The sequence below is a fragment of the Camelus dromedarius genome, chromosome 16 (genome assembly GCF_036321535.1).
Source record: "Camelus dromedarius isolate mCamDro1 chromosome 16, mCamDro1.pat, whole genome shotgun sequence".
NCBI classification, from domain to species: Eukaryota; Metazoa; Chordata; class Mammalia; order Artiodactyla; family Camelidae; genus Camelus; species Camelus dromedarius.
In genome coordinates this window covers 17,382,978-17,405,454 of record NC_087451.1, presented here as the reverse complement: position 1 = coordinate 17,405,454, position 22,477 = coordinate 17,382,978, and the positions used below count along the sequence as shown (strand labels likewise).

The 22,477-nt window shown below is 54.7% G+C and overlaps 1 protein-coding gene across 1 annotated transcript in view; it reads right to left on the bottom strand.

Moving 5' to 3' along the window:
* Positions 1-22,477, bottom strand: part of PITPNM3 (PITPNM family member 3) — an 82,011-nt gene that overhangs the window by 24,947 nt on the left and 34,587 nt on the right. The window contains exons 4-6 of the mRNA XM_031467884.2: positions 15,895-15,942; positions 1,149-1,225; positions 576-811 (exon numbers count right to left, since the gene is read on the bottom strand). Of these exons, the coding sequence (XP_031323744.1) occupies positions 576-811; positions 1,149-1,225; positions 15,895-15,942 (361 nt within the window). The remainder of the gene's footprint in view (positions 1-575; positions 812-1,148; positions 1,226-15,894; positions 15,943-22,477) is intronic.

Genomic DNA, 22,477 nt, shown 5'->3' with positions numbered 1-22,477 from the left:
TCCCCCAGGTCACAAAGCCGGAACTCAAATTCAGGCTGATCGGAGAGCCCACACCCTTAACCAGGTTATGCTACTCTCAAAGCACACTCAAAAGTCACCTCCTCCAGGAAGCCTCCCTGGCCCTCTCTCTGAATGTCCACTGTGCCCCGTGCCACCTCCATCATAGCACACATCCCTACTGGCTCTAATTATGTGGCTCAAAAGTAGGGCTGCCTGGGTTTAACTCCTAGGTCCATCAGCTGGGTTACTCTGTGGGAAATTGCTTAACTTCTCAATGCCTCAGCTTCCTTATCTGTGCCGAGACCTGGCCCCCCTGCGCACAGGAAGTGGATCTGAGCTCTCTCTCATAAGAAACCAGCACCACCCAGCCCCGGGCAGAGGAGGACTCAGTGGGCAGTTGTAACTGCTTTGGACTCTTGCTGACCACCTCCCACCAGTGATGCTCGTGGTCAGTCAGGGTCTGACATCCCACAGAGGCACCCACCTGCCCACAACGTACCGCATGGCAGGGGCAGCCCCTCCGCTTAGTCCCACACCCGCCCCCCGCCAGGCCATACAAGCAGAAAGGGACTTACTTGGAGACAAGTGAGAAAGCCTCAGAGCAGATGGCAGGACAGGAGACGAACTTGATGAGGATGTGGCCCAGGGCTGCGGGGAAGTGGGCACGCGTGACCTTCTCCAGCACGGAGCTGAAGGTGTGGATGTCGGCCACCTTGCAGGATGGGTCCCCTGAGCCCGTGTCCAGGATGTTCCCCCCGTGCAGCACCAGCAGGAGGACGTGTGTCTTGCAGGAGCGCTGCGGGCAGCCTTCCTGAGGGGGACACCAGTTGGGATAGAGAGCCGGGCGCAGGGAGACAGGGGGCGGGAGGCACACAGAGAATCACAACCACACAGGGGGACTCTGATGGCACCCCCTCTGCACTCAGAGTGAGGGGGCACAAGCTACCAGGAGGGCAAGCCCCTCCGTGTTAGGGTGGGAAGAGACCCTTCTTGTTTGTATGGGAGCCAGAAGCCCAGAGACGGACAGGGAGCAGCCAAGGTCACACAGCAAGTCAAATGAAGAGCTGGGTGAAAACTGGGTGGCTTGAGGCTCTTCCCAACATCCTGGCCATAGAGGTGGCCCAGACACCCTCAGAAACCCAGCCCACCTCACTGTCTTCATGGATCTCGATGCTTCCCTGGGCTGGGAACCTCTGTCTTCTCAAGGAAACCCGGTACAGTTCTCCTGTGGGGGGAACAGAGGACTCAGCATCTCCAGGCCTCTCTCATGGTGGCCAGACCTTCTTCAGGGCCCAGCCGGCACGAGGCCTGGGCTCCACAGGTGAGCTGGAATGAGAGTCTGGAGCAAAGGGGAGTCACGCCGCCGAGGCCCCGCCGCCAACATCCACGCAACCTGAAACCTTCCTCCTCCCGAGGAAAGGTAGGCCAGCACGGGTGCTGTCCCTGAGGCCAGGCAGGAGCCATCCTGCGTTCTTATCAGTAATGACAACAACAGGACGAGTGTCGCCTGGTGACTCCCACTTCCAGTTACGAGTGGGAACTTGGACCAAGCATCCCTCTGAGAACAGCTAGAGGAGCTGGATAAAATCATTTAGTAAAGACCCATTTGAAGCTCTCAAAGCAATAGCACGGCCTTAAATAACGGGAGCCCAGTCCAGAGGAGGTGGCTCCTCTGAGAGGCAAGGCCAGCATTTGGTGGCCATCACGCATGAGCTTCAGGGTGCAGCTGGCCACTGCCAGAAATGCCTTCCTTGTGTCTCTCAGCTGCCACCTCCTCCTCCAGGAAGCGCTTTTCGGCATCCAGTCCTCCTTGAGCTCTCATTCCTCTAACACAGGGATCTGTAAACCACAGCCTTGCACCGTATCTGGTCTGCTGCTTGTTTTTATCAATAAAGTTTTATTGAGACGCAGCCAGCTCTTTCCTTGACGTATTGTCTGTGGCTGCTTTTGTGCCGCAGTGGCGGAGTTAAGTATTTGCCACAGAGTCCTTACAGCCTGCAAAGCCTAAAATAGGTACTCTCTGACCCTTTACAGAACAGTTCATCTGATCTAACACCCATGGATTTAGGAATCTAAATGTCCCTACATTGGGTTCTCAGGTGGAGAGAGGCCTCAAAGACATCCAGTGGCCCTCACTGCCCACTCAGGGATGCCTGCCATCCTGAGGAATCCTCACCTCCTCTCCTGTCTCCTCGTGAGAAGGATGCTTATTTTCTCTGTGTGGCTGAACTACACAGCTAGACTGTGAACCCCTTGTTTGCCTGCAGTGACGGGGAACTCACTCATCTCTTAAAGCAGCCCTTTCTCCTTCCCACTCCACCCTCACCCCCTGCCCCGAGCCAGGAGTCACAGCTGGGAAGGGTCCTTTCCCGGGGCCTTGTGGGCAACCCCCGGTAGGTGTGGGTGGGAGCCCTGGCCAATGGCTGCTTCTGAGTCAACATCTTCTCAGCAACTACTGGCCCCAGGGGAGGGTGCGTCTGTAAAGAATTCCAAGGGAGAAGCTTTCCTCAGCAGGGAAGTGCATTTCTGAAATAGTCTGTCCTCACAGATACAACCCCGGTCTAAGGGTAACTGCTTTATGAGCTCAGAGCTGCTGCCCACACAGACAGGAAATCGTTTCCCAAATGATGGAGGGGTTTGACTTGGAGGAAGAAGAGGAAAAACTTGTTCTGAGGCCTGGCTCTGCCCAGCACTTACTAAGGTTCCCCCAGTGGTTCCCTCCACCTTTATTCTAACATCCTATAGAACTTGCCCGAGCTTGGCTGGAAGTGGCCTGGGCCCTGCCTTCAGGACAACGTCGTAATAAAGGCACTAGCAAAGGGCTCAGCTGTATTGAGCACTGATTATGTCCCAGGCTCTGTGAGCTTTACAGGTACCATCTCATCTAGTCTGAGTAGTGGTCCTCTTGCTATTCATCCCATTTTATAGATTAGAAAACTGAGGTTTGAACAAACTAGGTCCCTTGCCCCAGACCACACAACTGGTAAGACAGAGTGAACCCAACTATGAGTACCCAACACTTAGCAGAAGAAGATGCTTGATAAGGAGTGCCCCCTCCCCACCTCTGACCTCTCCAGCTTCCCAGTAAGATGGACTCGACAATCCGGATTCTGCAGCAGGAAAAACGTGTGCATAAATTGCTAAGTCGCCCCTTGAAGACTGAAGTCCAGGTCCGCCACCACAGCTCCTTTGCCTACCGCATGTAAAACAGTTTGCCAGCAGGAAACCCCAAGAGCATCCAGGAGGGAAGCTGAGTGTCGCTTCCCCAGGACGAAGCAGCCAAGCTTCGTGGCGTGTGCAGCTCTGGGGCAGGCAGACCAGGAAGAACCAGGAGCTGGGCAGAGCTGAGGTCGTGGGCATGGAGCCGGGGAGACCCCGTATTGCTGGAGCTGGGAGAAATCTGGTTGAGACCATGGACTTTGGAGACAGAATGCCTGCCTGGTTCAGATCTTGGCTCTTACTAGCTGTGTGACCTATGCCTCAGTTTCCTCATCTGGAACATGGGCATAATAATAGTAGCTATTTTGCAGAGTAGTGATGAAGATAAATCAGTTCATATATACAAAATGCTTAGGACAGGGCTTGAAACATAGCAAGTGCTATGTAAGTGTTAGTAGTTTATTATTATTTGTATTATTATTGCTTTCCAGGGTACATCAAGGGGGTGCAGAGCTGGGGCTACAGCTGATACAACAGGGCCAAAGGCTGGTGGGGACATCACCGCCTCCACACTCCTGCCCTGCCCCCAAGTCCCTCCCTGAGCCCTGGCATTCTCCCCAGCCTTGCTGGGCTGGATGCCTGCTTGCAGTGTGATTACAGAATTAAATGCTATGATTGCCACAAATTACCATAGCGAGACTATAAATAAGTTGCAGGGAAGACATGAGGGTCCTGCCACCTCCTGGGCACCATGCCCTCTGTTAGGTGGGGACTGCATCCCGCACCCTCGCTGATTACACAGACCGAGAGCACCCGCATCCTTGATCTGCCTGTGGCCAGCTCCCTGGGGGCCCATGTGATGCTCTGGGCATAAAACCAGTGCTGCGCCCTGGCCGCCAGTGATGCTGAGGCAGGTCCTGGCTCGGTGGGGATGGGAGCTTGGCAGGGTTGTCCTCCGCAACCCTCACCCCTTCCCTAGCCAAGGGGGAGAGTCTGGCCTCCCATGCCTTTTGCTCCCTTTTAATGCACAAAAGCCAGAGATACTTTGCTCTGGGAGAGAGAGGCAGGGAGACCTAGACTGCCAGATCTAGACTCTGGCCCCCAGGGAGTTGAGAACAGGACCAGTTTCCCTGTCTCCGGTCTTAGCAGAGGCCTCTGTCAACAAGCAGAAAGGCAGCCTAGAACCCATCTGCCTGTACCTTGCCCACAAGGGTTCTGCTCTTCTAAGAACCAGACATTCCTACCACAGTGACTGAGGCCACTGGCTCTGAGTCACCCACAAGACACAGCTCTTCCACGCTTCCACGCCTTTGCTCGCGCTGAGCTCTCTGCCTGGTAAGCTCTTCCTCCCTCTGCAGATCAGCAAATTCCTCCCCATCCTTCAGAACTCTGCTCAATTGTCACCACCTCTGGGAAGTGTTCTCAGATCTACTTGGGCGGAGACGGTTATCTCAGAACATGCCTGGCGGGGCCTGGCTTATTACGATGACCTCACTTGCCAATTTTCACATCAGACTGTGCACCCCTTGAGAGCAGGATTTATCAGCCTTCGGGATCTAGCACGACATTTTTGTGAAAACTTATTGCCTGTGAAGATCCCAGGGTGCACATGACCTAGGAGACATCGCTGTGCTGTCAAACCCCCAGGAGAAGTCGGAAGGGATCAGAGGAGCATCAGCCACTGGGAAGCACATTTCCTGAAGGGCCCCAGGGGAAGCGGTGTCAGGGAGCCTCTGGGAATTCTGGAGCAGCCTGGCCTGGGCCTTACCGCTCTGCCCCTGGAGGCTTTCCCAGAGCCTCTGCTGACAAGAGCTGTGGGCACGGGGTCCTGAGTGGTGGGGAGCCACATACCAGGGACCCTAGGACCTCATTATCAGGCTGCCTGTTTCTTCCCACTTCCTGCTCGTTTCCGTTTGCATGGCTCTATTCAGGCTGGGTCCCTGCCGTGCCTGGATTTGGGGTGCGGTGGGCCCCCAGATGTTTCTGAGACAACATTTCATGACCAGCTCTGAGGCAGGCCAGCTCCTGCAGCGCCTGCTCCCCGCAGCCCTGCCAGCCCTGGCACTGGGACCCGTGGCCCACCCAGCTCACCATAGCTCCTCCTGCCGGCTGAAGAATAGAGGCTATTTTTGCTTAATCACAACCTTGGAAAGGCACAAATCGTGATCATCCCTTCTGATTACTGATGTGCCACACTGCTCTTGAGACAAAAGCCAAGGTCGTCCCCCACACTCGGCACCCCAAGCAAAGCATCATGCAGTTTGGCTGAAAAGTCCAACTGTCTCCATTTCTCTTGCTGCCAGCCACTGGGACCCACAAGGAGCGGATGCTGGGAGAGGGGGTGCCCTCGGGCTGAAACTGACTACCTGATTTTACCCTCTATCCTACCAGCCCTGCCAGTTGTCCCACCTCTCTTTGTCCCTCCTGGAGTCAACCTAGCAGAGCTGGGCCCAGCTTGAGACCACGTGGGACATCCTGAGAAGTATCTGCAAACATATCTAATCCTTTAGCGCACGTGGAAACACACACATGAGCAAACACACACAGATTTTTTTGGATGAACCCAATGGCTTTGCTCTCTTGCTCTGATGCAGGATGCGGGAGATACACGTGGAAAGGTCTAGCACCTCAGTCAGCAGCAAGCAGGTGCTCAGGCCGTGGATGGCCCCAGTCCCGCGGGTAAATCCAAGTGGAGAAGGATACACATACAGGAGACGGGCATGGAAAGAATCCTGGGATGGGAGACGACTGCCCTAGTCAGATGGTGACCTTGGGCACTCTCCCACCACTGCAAAATTAAAGGATAGGACCACTTAAGAGTCGGGCAGTCAGAGATTCCATGAGTCCCAGCACGCTGTGTGAGTTCAAGCCTCCATGCCCAGCAGAATTAGAGCCTTGGCCCTGGACGGACCTGCAGGCATGACTGGCGAGTAGCTCTGAGGGACTCTGGAGGAAGGAAGAGGAACCAGGAAACAGCAGGTGGCAAATGTCACCTGGATTTTCAGAGTGCCTGACTCCATCTAGGGAGCCTAGTATCAATTTCCAGGCAAGACCTGTTGCAAATTAATAACCAAGTGTTTGGGGCCCTGAGAGAAGGAAGCAATGGCTCCCAGAGCTCTGATCGGCTCACTTGGACGTCTCTTGTTGACCCCACCTCGTTGCTTGTTGGGCAGGGTCTCTGAGCTGGGAACCTGAGGAGGCACCAAGGGCGAAAAGCACCTGGGGAGGAGGGGGACACCGGCAGAAGGACAAACCAGGTGGGAACCTGCAGTCCTCACAGCAGCTCAAGGAGCGCGGGTTCATGAATGGGGCCAGGATGCGGGTGGGACAGCGTGAAACCGGGGAACAAATGGGCCCTCGATGGATGGGTTTTAAGTGTTTTTAAACCAGTGAACTCTTTTGCCCATTGAAATGTTCCTCAGGAGGCCAGCTTGCAGAACAGGTGAAAGCGGACGGCTCCGGCTATAGCAGGATGGGGGGCCCGGAGCCCCACTTCCTTACTCCACCCCTCCCCTCCCCTAGGCAGCCCCCGAGGGCTCCGGAGCACATCTAAAAAGCCATCAAGGTGGTCCACCAGCCAGACTCCAGGCCCCCCTCCTCCACAGCGCCCCAGCCCCCCGCTTTGCGAAGAACAGAAATCGAAGTGGAGGGCTGGGAGGATGGGCTGGGGGTCTGATACTGGAAGAACACACACCAAAATGTTGCTAAGTGGTTTTCTCCAGATGGTGGGATAATGGGTGATTTTAACTTTCTACTCTCTACTTTCCAATTTTTCTCTAGCAAACCCCTATTTCTTTTCGTTTAAAACTATTGTAATGAACATATCGATTGAATAGGCACTACCAGCACATGTTACATTTACGATAGATCATTTTCAACCAGCTCCAACCCGCTACTCAGCTAAATGCAAACACTTCAGACAAAGCAAAATGAAATGCCCTGCCCTCTGGGTGCTGACAGCAAATGAGGGAATGCAAGAAGGAAGAGAGGTGCTTACGGAAGGGAAGAATAAATGCAAAACGCGGTGAGTGACTCACCATCTTACATTTGGGTTAAAAATCCAACTTGACATCACTTGCCAATTCCTCCTCCAGTGGTTATTGCCCAAACTTGTGTCAGGGCTGAAAGTATCAAGATGAATCAGATATTCAGCAGGTGCCCAGGGTCACATGAGCAAGGCCGGGTCACATGACAAAGACCTAGGTCATATGGAAACGCTCCATCACAAGGCCAAGGGCTGCACACAGCCTAGGCCGAGGTAAGGAGACTCCCAAAGGTAGTCAGCCTCTGGGGCTGCACACACTAGAGATTTTGGACTGAGGAGGGGACGTCCCAGTCCTGCCCCTGCAGCTCAGGCCACTTCAACAGCATATCTGGAGCCCAATCTTGGGGCAGGAGAGCTGCAGAAGGGGGCCCAGCCTGGAGAAGAGCCGGCTTTATGGGACGTGGTGCAAATCCCAGCTGAGCTGTGTTCAGGTCACGGGAGCAGAAGGCAGAGTTGGGATGAATAGAGGTGAGGATAGTTTCTGGAGAGTTCCAAATTTCAGCACAACCAAGGAAATGTGCAACACAACAGTGCAAGAGTGACCCACGCTGGCCTGGAGGCAGAGGCTCTCCTGCAGGAGGCTGTACAAGCGAGGGATGAAAGTGGTCACTTCGCAGGGACACTGGCAGAGAATTTTCATCCAGGGCTGGGGGATCTGGGCTGAGCCCCCTCCTGGGACTCCCTAGCCTTTTGTGGGTCGGAAGCCAATCAAGTCAGCCTGGATTCATCTGGCTAAAGAGGCCAAGCCCCCAGGGGCCAATTAATCCCCCACAGAGATGCTAGTCCCCTCTAAAGCCTGACTCTTGCCCGATCCCACCTCTTGAAAATATGCTGTTGGCCACCCCAAGGGAGCATGGGGAAGCTCTGAGGAGCTGCTCCCTTTGGGGAACGCAGCTCTGATGGGGAGGGTCGCCATCTTGAATCAAGCCAGGGAAAGTTTCAGATGTACAACCATGAAAAACTCTCCTGCCACGGCACAGCAATGCTTGAAGGGCTTGGCATCCCCTGTCCTGGTGACTTTCCTGTAATAAACACAGACCTCCTCAGACGATCCTCACCCAGTGTCTCAGGCAAACTTCACATCCATCCTGAGATGTCGGGGGCTCTGCCCATTTTACAGACGAGAAAACCGAGGCTTGGAGAGGTTAAGTGATTCATCTCAGGATGTAAGTGAACGGGCTGGGGATTTGAACCCAGGTCACCCAGCCAGGGCTGTCATCCTCCTGAAGCACCACTCCACCATGGTGGTGGGGGTGGGTAAGAAAGGGGTGTTCTTGTCACTCTTGTAAATGCCTCCACAACACAGCCTGCCTGCAGAGTGGTCCCCGGCAGGGAGGAGAAGGGGGAGAGAGGCTGTTAGGAGAAGCCTGCCTGAACCTTTGGGTCCTACCCTCTAAGGAACCTCCCTCAAGCCTGCCCTCACCCTGCTTGGAAGTCAGCCTGCAAACAAAGGAACACAATGGCAGACTCCCAGCGGAAGCGGCTTCCAAAGGGACCTGGGCTCCTGCAAAGGGGCGGGGCGGGGCGGGGCCCTTAAACAAATGAGAAGGTGCTCAACCTTAGAGTCCTAAACTACAGGAGTGCTCATTGAAATTACTCTAAAATGCCTTTTTTTTCACCTCTCAGAGGAGCAGTTTGCAACACCCAGGTGCCCAGGGTGTGGGAAAAACAGCCCCTCCTCATTCATGGCGGGTGAAAGCAGAAATCAGTAAGTACCACCTCTGTGGAGGGCAGTTCGGCAAGGTCATTCCAAATACAGAATGCCCTTGACCCAGCAACTCCAAGTCCATGTGCAAAATGACATCGCTACAACACTACCCATTGCCACACTCTCTACAATATAGACAAAAGACAGAAAGCAACGTATACGACCACCAAGAGGTGCTTGGTTCAGTAAACTAGGCCGCAGTGAAATCTGACACACCCAATGCAAAGAGTGATGCCCCTCTGAACGTATTAGATAGAAAAATGCTCCCAATATATTATCATCTGAGCAAAACAAGGTGCAGAGTGGAAGGCTCCCATCTGTGTGGGGTATATATAAAGATACATAAATGAATATTTATGGAGATGTTCATGTACGCATCTTCTAGAATGTTCTAGAAGAACCTAGTCACAGTCGTGGCTTCTGGGGAGAGGGACTGGGTGAGCTGGAGGCCGGGAGAGGGAGGCACGCTCATCACCTTTGTGCCTTTAGGATTTTACACCGTGTACATCTGCTACCTACTCAAAAGACAGATTAAAAATAAGAATTTTTTCAAAATGCCTGTGGCAGGGTGATTTTTTTTTTTTTTTTTTTCTGAGCTACCAATTTGTATTTTCTCCCGGCTCTGGCTTCTTTGCCTCTGGGGAGCTTTGTGGCATAGCTTCCTGGCTCTTGTTTCCAAAAGCCCTTTTGTTCCCAGGAGAAAAGGATTTGAGGAGACAGAGTTTCCCTCAGACTGAAAAGAGATCCTCACCCCCTGCCCCAGGCTGAGGGGAGGAGAGAGACCTGGGCAGGGAGCCCTCGCAACTCAACTCGGGGTACCCTCGCAACTCCAGGAAGATGGAGAATGATTTGGGGGACGGTGCCTGGCCACCCTGTGCCCTGAGGAGCCTGGTCCCTAGGCCAGGTCGCAGACCAGGACAAAAGGAAGTACCAGGCTGGGGCCCAGAGCCCCGCCATGTCCACAAGTGTGGACAGAGTTCCCTGCACACACATGCATAAACGCCGTTCTCCCACCAGGGGAACAAGTGTAGGAAAATGAGGAAAAGAGGCGGCCCTGGAATCACAGAGCGGGCGCTCTGTGAGGGCTGGGAGTGGCCCAGGGCACTTTGCTGTGCCTGGCGGGTTTTCTCAGCCTGTGAATGAAGGCCTCCTACCAGACACTCCTCCAGTCACGCTGCTCAAGAGCCCTTCTTTTCCTGCTGGAACCCCAACAACTCTCACTGCCCTACAAAGACCTTATCCCGTCAGCCCACACTGTTCTCTCCTCCAGCTTCTGGCTTCCCGCATCCTGACTGAGGCCCCAAGTGGTCTGTCTGCAGGCCCTGCTCTCTGCCAACATCTCCCACCACCCACCCCGCACTCTCTGAGCTCAACCACCTCAGCCTTTGACAATTTTCAAACATCCCATTTCCCTTTGACCACAGGTCCTTTGCACTGTCTGTTCCCTTTGCCTGGACTCTTCCTCTCACTCTCTCTGCCCAGACATTTCCTACAGAAACCTCAGTGTTCCTTCCTCCTGGGGGCCTTTCCTTCTTACTCCCCTCCTCCCTAAAGCACCATGGCTCTCTATTTCCTGGGACTAATCCTTATTCTTTAAGTCTTGTGGTTATTTCATTTCTGTCTTCCCCCTCCTCCAATCCCCAGACTGTATGATCCTTAAAGGCTGAAACTGGATTTGTTTTTGCTCCATTTTATCCCCAGAGACTATCAAGGTGCTGGCATATAAAAGAGGCTCATTAAATATTTTTTCAAACAAATGGATGAATGAACTAATAATCTGTTCCTATTTTGCGCCCCTATGTGTGTCAGAAGCAGCCCATGTCCCCAGCAAAGCACAGGCAGACTCACACAGATGCACGCTGATCCTCACATAAATGAATGCACCGATGCATTGACACACACACTAATGCACACACGCAAATGCATGGCACACATTTCCCTACATGTGCGCACACACACACGAACAGACCACACCAAGCATAGGCATATGCGCACACACGCAAGAAAAGTGCTCCCAAGGCGGACGTCTGCCACCCTGAGCTCATTAAAGCCGGCTAAATATAGCCCGTCTGCAGCTGTGCTCAGCAAGCTGCCCACACAGGCCAGGAAAAGACACCCGTTACCAGGCAGAGGAGTGGGGAGGCCAGCCATGGGCAGGGGGCTTCACGCACCATGCCTGTGGGGGGCTGCTAGGGACACAGAGTAGCCCCTTGGTGGCTGGCCTGGGCGTTCAGAGCTGCTCCTCTGGTCACTGAGCTCAGGCAGTGGGACGTGAAGCCAAGTCACATCGCCACGAGAGCATCTTCATCCTCCCTCTCTGTCTCTTTGGGGAAACCACACAGGTTTGTCTGACAGTTATTGTGGTCAAGGAGCCAAGCTCAGTCCAGGACCAGGCACTGGAGTCAGGACACAGCCTGGGACAAATCGGGGTTCAGTTAGTGGCTTAGGGTAGAGGCTCAGTCCGGGAATGAAAATCAAGGGTCTGTCTAGGACCAGGATTGGGATTCAGTCTGGACCACTGTCGGGAACAAGAGGAAATTGAGACTCCCACTCAGCACCCTGTTCTACCAAGCAGGCATGGCCACAGGCAGACCCTCCCCACGCCTGGGGCGCTGGCTGCTGCCCCCATCCCTGCATCTGATGCCTGGCACTGGCCCTGGGAAAGCTATCTGATGACGACAGGTATAGGTCACAAGCACGGGTCATGTTGTGCTGCACCCTGACTGGGTCCGACGCAGAGCACCCTGTAGTAAGTCCTCCTGTCCTGGAATCTGCATCCTCCCCCAAGCCCCCGCAGGTGGAGTCGAAACAGAAGTCTCTCCAACTTGCACTCTTCTGTACTGTGCACATCCTGGACCCCAAGGTTTGGGGGACATTTAGTGGAGCTGGTTCTTGAAGGGAGTACCTGTGTGACACAGGGGACAATGGGGCACCTCCCCAGGTACCTGGGGTGAGCAGAGAGGAGAAATGTCAGGAAAACGGGAACTCAGACCAGACATGGGACCAAGCTCGGGAGATGGAGGAGCGTGGAGACCTGGGTTTGAGTGCCTTCCGTGGAAGGTTTTTTACCCGAGTCTTCACCTTCTCAACATGACGTGGTTGTAATGACTGGAGCCCTCGCCAGCATCCAGGTGGTCATGAAGACCAGAGAGAATGGCCTGGACAGCGCCCCGCACACTGCAAAGCTGCTGAGAGGGGAGCGAATGGAACAGAGGGCAGAGGCCAACGGTGCTCGGTCCCATGGGAATCTCTCTGTCCTTCCTACCAACTGCTGTGGAGGGCCTGCTGGTGTCCCCTCCCTGGGGATGGATGGAATGCCCAAGCTTCCCACCTAGCTTAAGAGAAAACTGTGCTTCCAGTCTGCACACTCCTTCTAGAAGCCAGTGTGGAAAGGAAGGGAGAGCCGGGGGAGAAGAGGCAGGTTGGTTGTGTGGAAGCAGGTCTCATCCTTTATTAGAGAGGAATCATGGGAGGGCATCTGGGGGCCATAAGGACAAGTCTGCCTCCTGTGAAGGTCTCTCTGACGCCCTGGAGGAAGAACCAAAGCGGGAGAGGCTGGAGGCAGGGAGGCCAGTGCGGGAGGATGGATCCATCCAGGAGAGGGAAGATGGTGGCCCCAACCAGAGAAGAGACAGGGGGATGGAGCAGGTGGAGGTGTTGAGAGCTCGCTGGGGTAGAATGGCTGCTCTTGGGGATCTGATCTGACTCTGGAAGGTGGCAGAGAAGGAGAAGTCTAGACGGACCCCCGGTGTCTGGCTTGAGTTTGCAGAAAATGGTGCCCTTCACTTGGTACTGAAGAACAGGAGTGAGGTTCAACAGGCAGGTAGTAAGTTCCCCGAGTCCTCACGCCCGGCAACATGTCAGGTGTCTCGGAAGCGCTCGGTCAATGTCTGCTGTGCCGTGAAGCAGCCTGAACATGGCATAACAGCGAGATGTGCAGGCAAAGGAAAGCAGGAGCCAGAGGCAGCCACAGAGGAGCAGAGAGGGCTAGGATGTCAGAGCTAGAAGGGACTTTGCGCACAGACGGGCAGGGAAACTGGCCACAGGCAGGAGCTGAGGCTGCGCAGCAAGTCGGTGGGAGGAGGGACCCAGGTCTCCCGCGTCCCTGCATCTCTCCCCCCACACCTGGCCCCCCACGCACTGGCTCCGCAGGGTTCCTCAAGTCTGGTTCCAAACAGCAAGCCCAAGCCAGAGGCAGCAGGCTGCCAGGGCATCTGTGTAGCTGCAGGATGAAGGCTGGGCTGCCTGGCACCACAAAGGAGAAAGGATTCCAGGACACCCCTTCCCCAGCCCTTCCACCCAGAGTCACCACAGGTGAGCTTAGAGGCCCACTCAGGCCCCTTGCTTGTTCTCCCAAACCCTGTGGCCAGCTCAGGAAGGCTCCCTGAGGACTCAGACTCTGTGACAGTGACAACGGAGCCAGCCACAGGACCGGCAGAGCAGCAGAAAGACTGAGCTCCGTGAGATGATGAGATTCAGCCCCACACCTGCACCAGGGGTTCCGAGGCTCATCCCAAAGCCAAGAATAAACAAGAACCATGAAGTGCTTCCTCTGGGGGAGGTGTGGACCTTGGCACCTATGTATATTATCTCTGTGCCCTCAGCCACCCTAGGAAGTAAAGTAGAGAACATTATGGTCATCTTTCCACAACTGAGTAAACCAAGGCCCAGAGATGTTAGGTAACTTTCCCAAAGCAGCACAGAGAGTAAATGAAGGAAGTGGGCTTCAAACCCAGGCCTGATACATTTAAAGCTCAGATGCTACAGCAGCAGTGCCAGGCTTTTCTAACTCCTGGTCCAGGGCAATCTGTACCACCTCCCAGCTTGTGTTTAGGGAGGTTTTGAAAACCAAGTGGAAATATTAAATAAGATAATATACACGGAACTGTAACGTCAATGGTGGGGCCCATTGTAAATGTCAGGGGTTGTCATTCTTGTTTTTGTTCAGGCTCACAGACTTCTGTTTTGCCAGTTCAGGATAAAAAACAAACAAATCACCATCAACTACCACCATCATTTTATAAAAGAAAAAGTATTTGAATGCCACAATGCGGAGACAGGACAAAACTGCGGAGTAAAAAGCCCGTCTCTCAGTTGAATGCATTCAACATGGTGGGAAAACACATCACAGGCTTGTCCTTTGTCTCGCTGTCAAAAATGTTGGATTTATGCTTGGGAATCACTGGCCTCAATGACCCTTTCAGTTCCAAAATTCTTCCAGCCATCTACTGTTACTCTTTACTAAATAAGAAAATCCTTAAAAAGGGGAATTGGATGATAACCTTCAGCAATATAATTCTTACTAAAATCTGTAACCGCGATGTTAAAAAAAGAAGGAAAAAGACTGCCTCTTTTTAAACACACGGGTTTTTTGGGGTTTTTTTTTTTTTCCCCCATCCAGGTCCAGAAGACACCAAATGTCTGATCAATTCATTGGTGTTTGTGGAGAACGGAACTGTGGTTTGGCGTTGGGGAAACAGCCCCTTGGCAGGTGGCTGTGGTTTTCACTTTGAGGCTGCTGTGGTTTTTTTCTTCCCAGGGGCCCAGAAGGAATGATCTGGGCTCTTTTCCTCTCTCACGTTCCTGGCGAACATGGTGACGTCCTGTGTTAATCATGGTTTTTGTGTGTGTGTGTGTGTTTTTATTACTGAGTTATAATCAGTTTACAGTGTTGTGTCAGTTTCTGGTGTACAGCACAATTTTTCAGTCATACATGAATATACATATAATCATGTTTTTTATTTGATGATGTTTTGACATCTGGAAGGGGAACCTAGCTGGCCAGGGAGAGGCTGCCCCTCCCAGGACATGCTAATTCCTAGACAGCATAAACAGCTCACCCCAGAACGCGCTTTTCATACACAGACCAATAAACCCTGGTCCTTAACCCCAACCACCTCCTTTATCTCACTCCCACACACCAGGCCAGTATCCCCCCTGCCCCGCGTCACCTCGGGACCAGGTACCCAGGAACTAGCGACCACCCAGAGCCTGCGACATTATTCAAACTAGCCAGTCCCGAGCTGTCTCCCCTGCCTTACCCTGCCTCTCACCCCACCCCACCGGAAAAACGCAGGTTCCCCTCCTGCGGCTTGACAGATGGAAGAGCTTGGAGCAAGAACTTAAGAAAAGCTTCAGCCTGGGGACGGGGTGGGCAGAGTGAGTGGAGCCCCTCAAAGCTGTGATCGAAAATCAAAAGGGCAGGACAGAGAAGGAAGAAAAGTTCTGAGCCCACCCTTCCCCAGACAAAGGCATGGACTCCTGTCCCCAACCGCAGCCTGGTGTGACACTCAGTACTGCTGACAGCAAAGATGTCTGGCTCAGGCAGAGCCCACCAAGTCCACCTCCAACATCCAGGGAAGGTGCCCTGAGGTCCCTGTGTCAGAATTCGACATCTTTACAAAGTCTCTCCTGGGTCTAATCCTGCACTCGGCGCCCTGAGAAAGCACAGGCCGAGGGAAACTTGGAGAAGCCTGTATCGCACGAAGGATGACAAGGACTCGGGAGTCCCCACACTGCAGACATGGCTCTTAGTGATGGGACACAAGGATCGTGACCCCGGCACAGCCTTGGTTACCATGTCACGGGCTGGGGTTCCTGGAACCTGATTCACTCAAAAGAGATGGTCTCAGAGACTCAGGAAAGCTTGCTCCCCATTCCTGCTTCCCTCTCTCTCTGCCCACAAGCAGATCACACAGGAGGCTTTCCATGGTCCCACCTGCCCTGCTGGGCTTAGCCTCCCAGCCCACCAGCCTCAGGCCCTTAGGCCCCTCCCTCTGGCTCTGACATCCCCTACCCCGACCCCGACCCCGACCCGGAGCTGCATGGAGATCAGCTTCTGCGGCAGAGAGTGGCCCCTGGCGTCTGATCCCACACAGCCCTGAAGATCCTGCCACCTAAGTGGATGAGGGGACCCCAGGCCCAAGGAGCTTGGACCCACCCAAGGGGAAGGAAAGATTCCAGGGGGCCGGGCTTAACTCACGCTGCTTCTCCTGGAGGGTGCTGGCTGTGCACGGCGTGCTCCCTTCTCCTGCAGAAAAGAGAAAGAAAGGTGAACAGCCTCCCCCGTCACTGCTGGCCAGGCACTGGGAAGACACCTGTGGCCACTTCTGCGCCTCCTCTCCAGCTGCCCCCTGTAAGAGCTGGGAGGTGGGCAGAGGGATCCCCAGCCCCTCATACCCCGCCCCACCCCCACCACACTCAGCCCTCTGCTCTTTATACAAGACAAAGCAGGAGCCTGGATGCCGCCGCCGGCCTCCGGGGGAGGTGCGTCCTGGCCACCTTTTCGCCTCCCCCACCTTCATAAAGCAGCTGCTTCCATGGTGTGGCCCTTTCTCTCCACTTACTCTCTCCTCCGAGGGTCAGCATCCAACATCATGGCCCTGCAGACAATTGCCAAGTCTCTGCCTCGGGTCCAGCCTCTCTCCTAACATCTCCTGCTGCCCCCTGGACGTCCACTCATGGTAACGCATGCCCACCGCGACCACAGTGAGGGTCCCAGAACTGCCCTCGTCCCAAGACCCGGGGAAGGCACCGCTGTCTCCCCACGCCTGAGAATTGCCCCTGAGCCGTTTCCCTGCCCTGTCCCCACTTTCAATCAGTCACAGAGTGCTGGGGGTCTGCCTCCCTCTCTTCTCATTACTGCCCCCCAGGCCACAAGATCTGGACTCCCCAGTGGAGGGCATTTCCGGGTTGTTCAGTGATGTGTCCCCAGGCCTAGAACAGTGATTCTCAGTCAATATTCACTGAATGAATGTATGAAACACACACACACCCCAAATACAGAACTCCATTCCATCTCCCCGGGCTATTGCAGTATCTCCTTCCTTTTGATGGGAAGCTTTTTTCTATAATTATGGAAGTAATTCACGCTCCTTATGGAAAATTTGGAAAACACCAACCAATATAGAAAAGGAAAAAGATCCTTTATAATCCTATGACTGAGGGGAACTACTGACCCCACCTGATGTCACTCCTTTCAGGCTTCTTTCCAGATGCATTTTGGGGGCCAACTGAGATCATATCAGCCAACTGTGGGCAGGGACTCGGGTCATTTACCTCTGTATTCCCAACAAATAGATCAATGGTTGGCTCACGAAAGGCATCATAAATGATAAAGAAGCCCAAAATACACTTTCTGTACTTCAAGTCTAAATAAAGCTACAAAATCTCTGCAAACAGCTCTCCAACAGCTATATAATATTCTACTGAGAGGATATATCGTGGCCGACTTTAAAATTATCCCGTTGGCGGAAAGTTTCCAAATTTCACCATTATAATTATCACCGCAATGAGCATCTTTGGGGTTGAAGCTCTTTCTGCACATTTTTTGACTTCCTTAAAATACATGCACAGAAGGAGAATTCTGGGTCAAAGGGGGAGGGACATTTTTAAGGCTTCTGATGTTTGTTAAAGCCTGACTGCTCTCCAGAGAGGTGCACAGTCTGATTTACATACTCCGCAGCAGCAGAAGTAAGGGCTGCCCTCAACAGACACTCACCTCCCCGCCGCTTACCTTGGCCCATCGGATTTCTCCGCCTCTGGTTTCACCAGATTAATCTTCCCAAAGCTAGCCTGCCCAGGCCACTCTCCGGCTTCAAGCCCTCCAGTGGCTCCCCATCATCAAAATCTGAGACTGGCAATCAAGCCTCTCTGTAAAGTGGCCCCTGCCCCCTTCCCCAGCCTTTCCCTACCCCTTCCTGCCTCGCCTCCACCAGGCACATCACTGTTCCTGAATCTACGCTCACAGCCCAACCTGCACACCATGACCTGTCCTTCTATCTTCTGAGGTCCAGCCTGCTATATCCTGCAGGCTGGGCTGAGAACCAACCCCGCCGCCACCTCTTCCATGAAGGCTCTGATTCTTCCTCCAAGGCCTCAGTTCTCAGGACCTCTGTCCTCCAAGGTCAGCTCTGGGTCCCTGAGGCCAGCACCGGATCAGACACAGTAAAAGCCAGGCCCCTTCCATCTCGAATGGCCCCCTCAAGCCCACCCTACCCTACTGGAAGGCTTAGAAAGGGACCTAAGCCAAACCTCTGGTTTATGGTAGGAACTAGAAAACTCCTTGTAGCCAGAGTAAGGCTGGAATCGGAGAGGCAGAATCCCTGGTCCTCAGCTGACCTCAGCCCCCGGGGAGCCCAGTCAGTCAGCAGCTCTGTCCGACTCCCACCCCGCCACTGAGGATCCTCAGGCAAGGGAGCCCCTTGGCATCAGGCATCCTAGCCTAGCTCTGTGGGCCATGTTCTGAGCCTCAATTATACACATCTGTCCAATGGGAAGTCTCAATCTACCCTGCTGAATGGTCCTCCAGCTCTGCCAGGCGAGGTGCCCTGGGCCTGGGGGCAGCATAAAAGTGGCCAGACCAGAGTCTGGGTAAGTCATGCAGAGGTCATGCCTCCAGCCTGAAAATTCTAGGACACTCTCTTTTGACCTTAACCATGCCAGCAGGACCTGCAGATACCAGGCCTGGCGCCCTCAGCTTCCTGAGCAAGTCTGAGTTAGTACCCACTCCAAAAATGTGTCCCCAGCTTCCCCAAAGATTCCAGTTCTCTGAGGAAGGTTCCAGGGCACAGAGAGAAGCCACCTCCAGGCCTCTTCCGGGGGCCCTGAATGCCCTTCCTTGTGTAAAGTTGTCGGTCCCTCCCCTGCAGACTCAAGGGCAGCTCCAACGTGGAAAACTCAACCCCCCCCCCACCAACAATCCAGGGGCCAATGGACGGCTCTCCTCCATGGGAATGAAACCTCAGATGCCAAGCACGGCATCCATCACCCTGTTCCTGCAGCCCTCTCTCTGCTGGGACTGCCTTCACGGCCCTTGTCACTTGAATCCTAATCTGTCTCCCACCTCCATGGGATCAGGGCCCCACAGCACTCTCAAAGGCAGAATTAGGGAGTGGAAAGGGCATACAGTCAGAGTTGGGAGGCTGAGATTGCCTTCCAGGCTTCCACTGACTCGCTGTGTGACCTGAGGCAAGTCACTCTCCCTCTCTGGGCCTCATTCCCACAATACAGTATCGCTCTCTAAGGACCCCTACAAAGGACTGAAAGGCTCTGGGTTGTACTGCATTATGGTTAAACATCTGGATAACCACGTACCCTTGGGCAAGGTACTTAACCTCTGTATCCCTCAGTCTTCTAATCTACAAAATGGGGATAGTAGTGCTACTCACAGGGTTGTTGTGAATTTCAAATGCTTGATATATGCAAAGCCCTTGGCCCAGAGCCCGGCACACAGGAGGTGGTCAGTAAGTGAGGAGCCCTCTTATTATTGCTTCATTTACTTATTTACCCTTTTTTTTTATGGAGGTACTAGATATTGAAACCGGAACCTTAAGCATGCTAAGCACACGCTCTACCACTGAGACATACCCTTCCCACCAAGATCTCATCTTTTTTGTCTCCATCTTGACTCCAGGTGGAGCCAGGTGGAACAACTCAATGCTTAGTGCTGGGTGCCAGCCCACAGTGCTCCCTGTGCCTGGGGATCATGCCAGAGCCTGTGCCCAAGAGAAGTCCAGGTCGAGAACAGAGGCCTGGGCACCCCTGCAGAGTAGCCACTGCCAGCAAGACGAGGTGGTCGCAGACTGCTTCCCCAGGTACCAGAGCAGCACTGATGTGGACGGGAGTGAGGAAGACCCCGTGGCAGATGGCAGATGCGTAGGTCAGGACCGATAACCAGCAACATGCCTGAGCACCCACCGAGGCCACAGGGGAGTCAGCTCCTGCCACCCAGCAGGACGGGGGCCTAACATCCAGATTAAAACACTCACTTACAAGACCCTGTCTATCTGCCATGCGCTATGCTAGGGGCCGTGGGGGATGCGGAGTTGGTAAGTCCAGTTGAGATGAGAGAGGAGGAGGGAGAGGTTCACTTGGCTCGAGGGACCCTGGGGAAGGTACAGCAGAGCCACAACTTGAGAGCTCGGGGCAAACAGGGCTTTGACAGGGAGAGAAAGGGGGAGAACATTCCAAGAAGCCAGCGAGACCCTGTCCACGGCACGCTGAGCTCAAGAAAAGCAGGTGTCGGGCAGCGTGGCCCCGGGCAGGGAGCCCATTTACAGACAAGAAAACTGAGGCCTGGAGTGGCAGAGGGCCTCACTAACTCCTCCAAAACCAAGCAGCAGGGCCCAGGGCAAAATAAAATGCATGGACCCTCATTCAAAAAGAAAAGAAAAAGTGCTGTTAAAGGTACTGAAATATGAATACCAGAAATAGGGATACCAGAAGAGTGTAGCCCCAGGCACATAGGCCACCAGCTACTAGGTTCCCCCGGACCCCCATATGCCTTGGGCCCCAGGCACCGTGCCACAACCGGGACCAGGAAAGCTAGGCCACGCATCCACCCTTCCCACTGCCTGCTGCCCCGCCCGACCCCGGGCAGGCAGGTGACCCCCAGAGCACCACAGCCCCCACATCCAAGCGCTCTAGGTCCCCGGGTGGGTGGGCGAGAAGCCTGCTGTCTCTGAGTCACTCACCGAATGTACCACAGCACTGACAGCCCGGAGCAGAGACAGCTGCTCCGCCCTGAGACAGCGGGGTACACGCCCCTGACCCCAACCCTCCCACACCCAGGTCCCCCACTCGGGGGAGGACAGCAGCTGTCTCTGGGTAGGTGCAGGGAGGAGGAAGCTGGGTGGGGCCGGGGAGCCAGAGGGTGGGCGAGCCGGAGGCCCAGAACCCATCCTGGGAGGCAGGGAGGGAAAGTCCTGTAGGAACTGAGCTCCCCGCCCCAAGCATGTGCTCCACTGTCCCACCAGGCGGCACTTACAAAACACAGATCTAAAGATAAAATCATTCAGAGTTCAGAACGTTAAACCCCAAGCCCAGGGCCCTTCAGAACACTGGTCACAGTCCTGACTACCACACTTTGGTGTTTTTCAAGGACCTACTCTGTGCCAGACCCTGGGGGATGGGGAAGCGACGGGCCCGGTCTCATCCATCACCTCCCATTCTCATGCCAGGACCTAGGAGCGAGGCCACCGATCTGGACAAGGAGGAGCTTGCTGTCTGACAAGGTGAGTGCAGGCCCAAGCAGCAGGAAGCTGGCCTCCCCTGCCCAGCGGCTGGCTCAGGTTTTGCTCCGGCTCTGTCTTCCCTCACAGCCAGCGAGCAGAGGAGTAAGCTGTGAAGCCGGCTTCCTGATTAGTGGGCTTCCTGATTAGCGGGCTCCAGAGGACGAGGGTGATTAACCAGATGTGCTGCTGTCTCAGCCACTGCCTAAATGAGACCCCACTTGGCCTGAGCTTTCCTGGCCCCCTGGGCCCACCAGCCTCGCCTCAGCTGGAGCTCTCTTCAAATGCAGAAGCTGCCAGAAACTCCTGCGACCAGGACAAGCTACAGAGAGAGGGCCGGGTACGGGGGGCGGGGCCTCCATCACCCGCTAATCCTGCCCGTCCCAAATTCACCCCGTGCAGCTGAGCCACGTGGTCTGCTCCCAGAAAATGCTTCCACATCCTGCCAACGTCTCCCAGGTGGTTTTATATTTCCTCTTTGCAGTCTCCTTCCAGTGAACTGGGAGCTCCCCGAGAGCAAGAGACACAAAATATGTGGCCAAGAACAGAAATGGGGCCCTGGGGAAGAAGGAACTGAGCATTCTCCACCTGCTATGCCAGAGGGTGTCCAGGCAACCCCCACAGAACAGGAAGAAGAGCAGCTGAAGCCCTGTGATCTGCCCGGGCTGGGGCCCGGACCAGGCTCCGGCCAGCCTGTTAACTCAGCTCCCTCCCTGCTTAAGGTGCTCCCCAGACGCAGAGCCTCTGCTGAGTGGAAGGTCCAGGTTCCCCCTCATTACCTCCTACCCGGCCCATCACAGCCCCTCTACACTCACTCCCTGACCCTTCCTTTCATCTTCTGTGTTGGCCTCCAGAATGCTTGTTCTGAAATGCGGCCTGTCACTCCCAGTCAACTAGTCCATGGCCCCCAGGGGCCCCCTGAGAAGGCCCGACTCAGCCTGATGCTCAGGGCCTTCACCTCTGGCCTCCCCATTCCTCCCCCTCCTCCAAGACCCCCCCACCCCTCTGCTAGCCCCCAGCCCCACACCTGGCATCCCCACTTCAGTCGAGATGAGCTCTGTGCAGTTCCCTCAACTTCTCTGCCTCCTCAGACCTCCCTCCACACCTCCGCGCCTGCGGTTCCCTCTGCCCCTCACGGCTCTGACGCAGCCCAAAAAGGCCTCCTTCACGCCTCACGTCTCAGCTCAAGCTCCACGTCCTCTCTGATCCCTCCGGACCTCGTTCCCACTCTTGTTGGAGTAATGAGCTCACTGGCCTGTGACTGCCCCACCCCCAAGTCTGAGAGTCGGTCAATTCTGAGTCCATTTCTGAGTCACCAGTGTGTCCCCGGCATTGACCGGCACAGGGTCTGATGCAGGGTAAGTCCCAGTATGTGTGTCCTGCCTGCCTGAGTGAGGGAGGGCGGGCACGCAAGCCTCAGGAGCCCCTTGCTGAAAGGGAGGCAAAGTACCCCAACCTAGAAAGAAACAGCTCTAAGCAGGCTGGTCAGCGTGGCCGGGATGGCTCGAGTAAGCTGTGCTGGGAAAGAGGGAGGTGGTCTGGGACAGGCTGGGC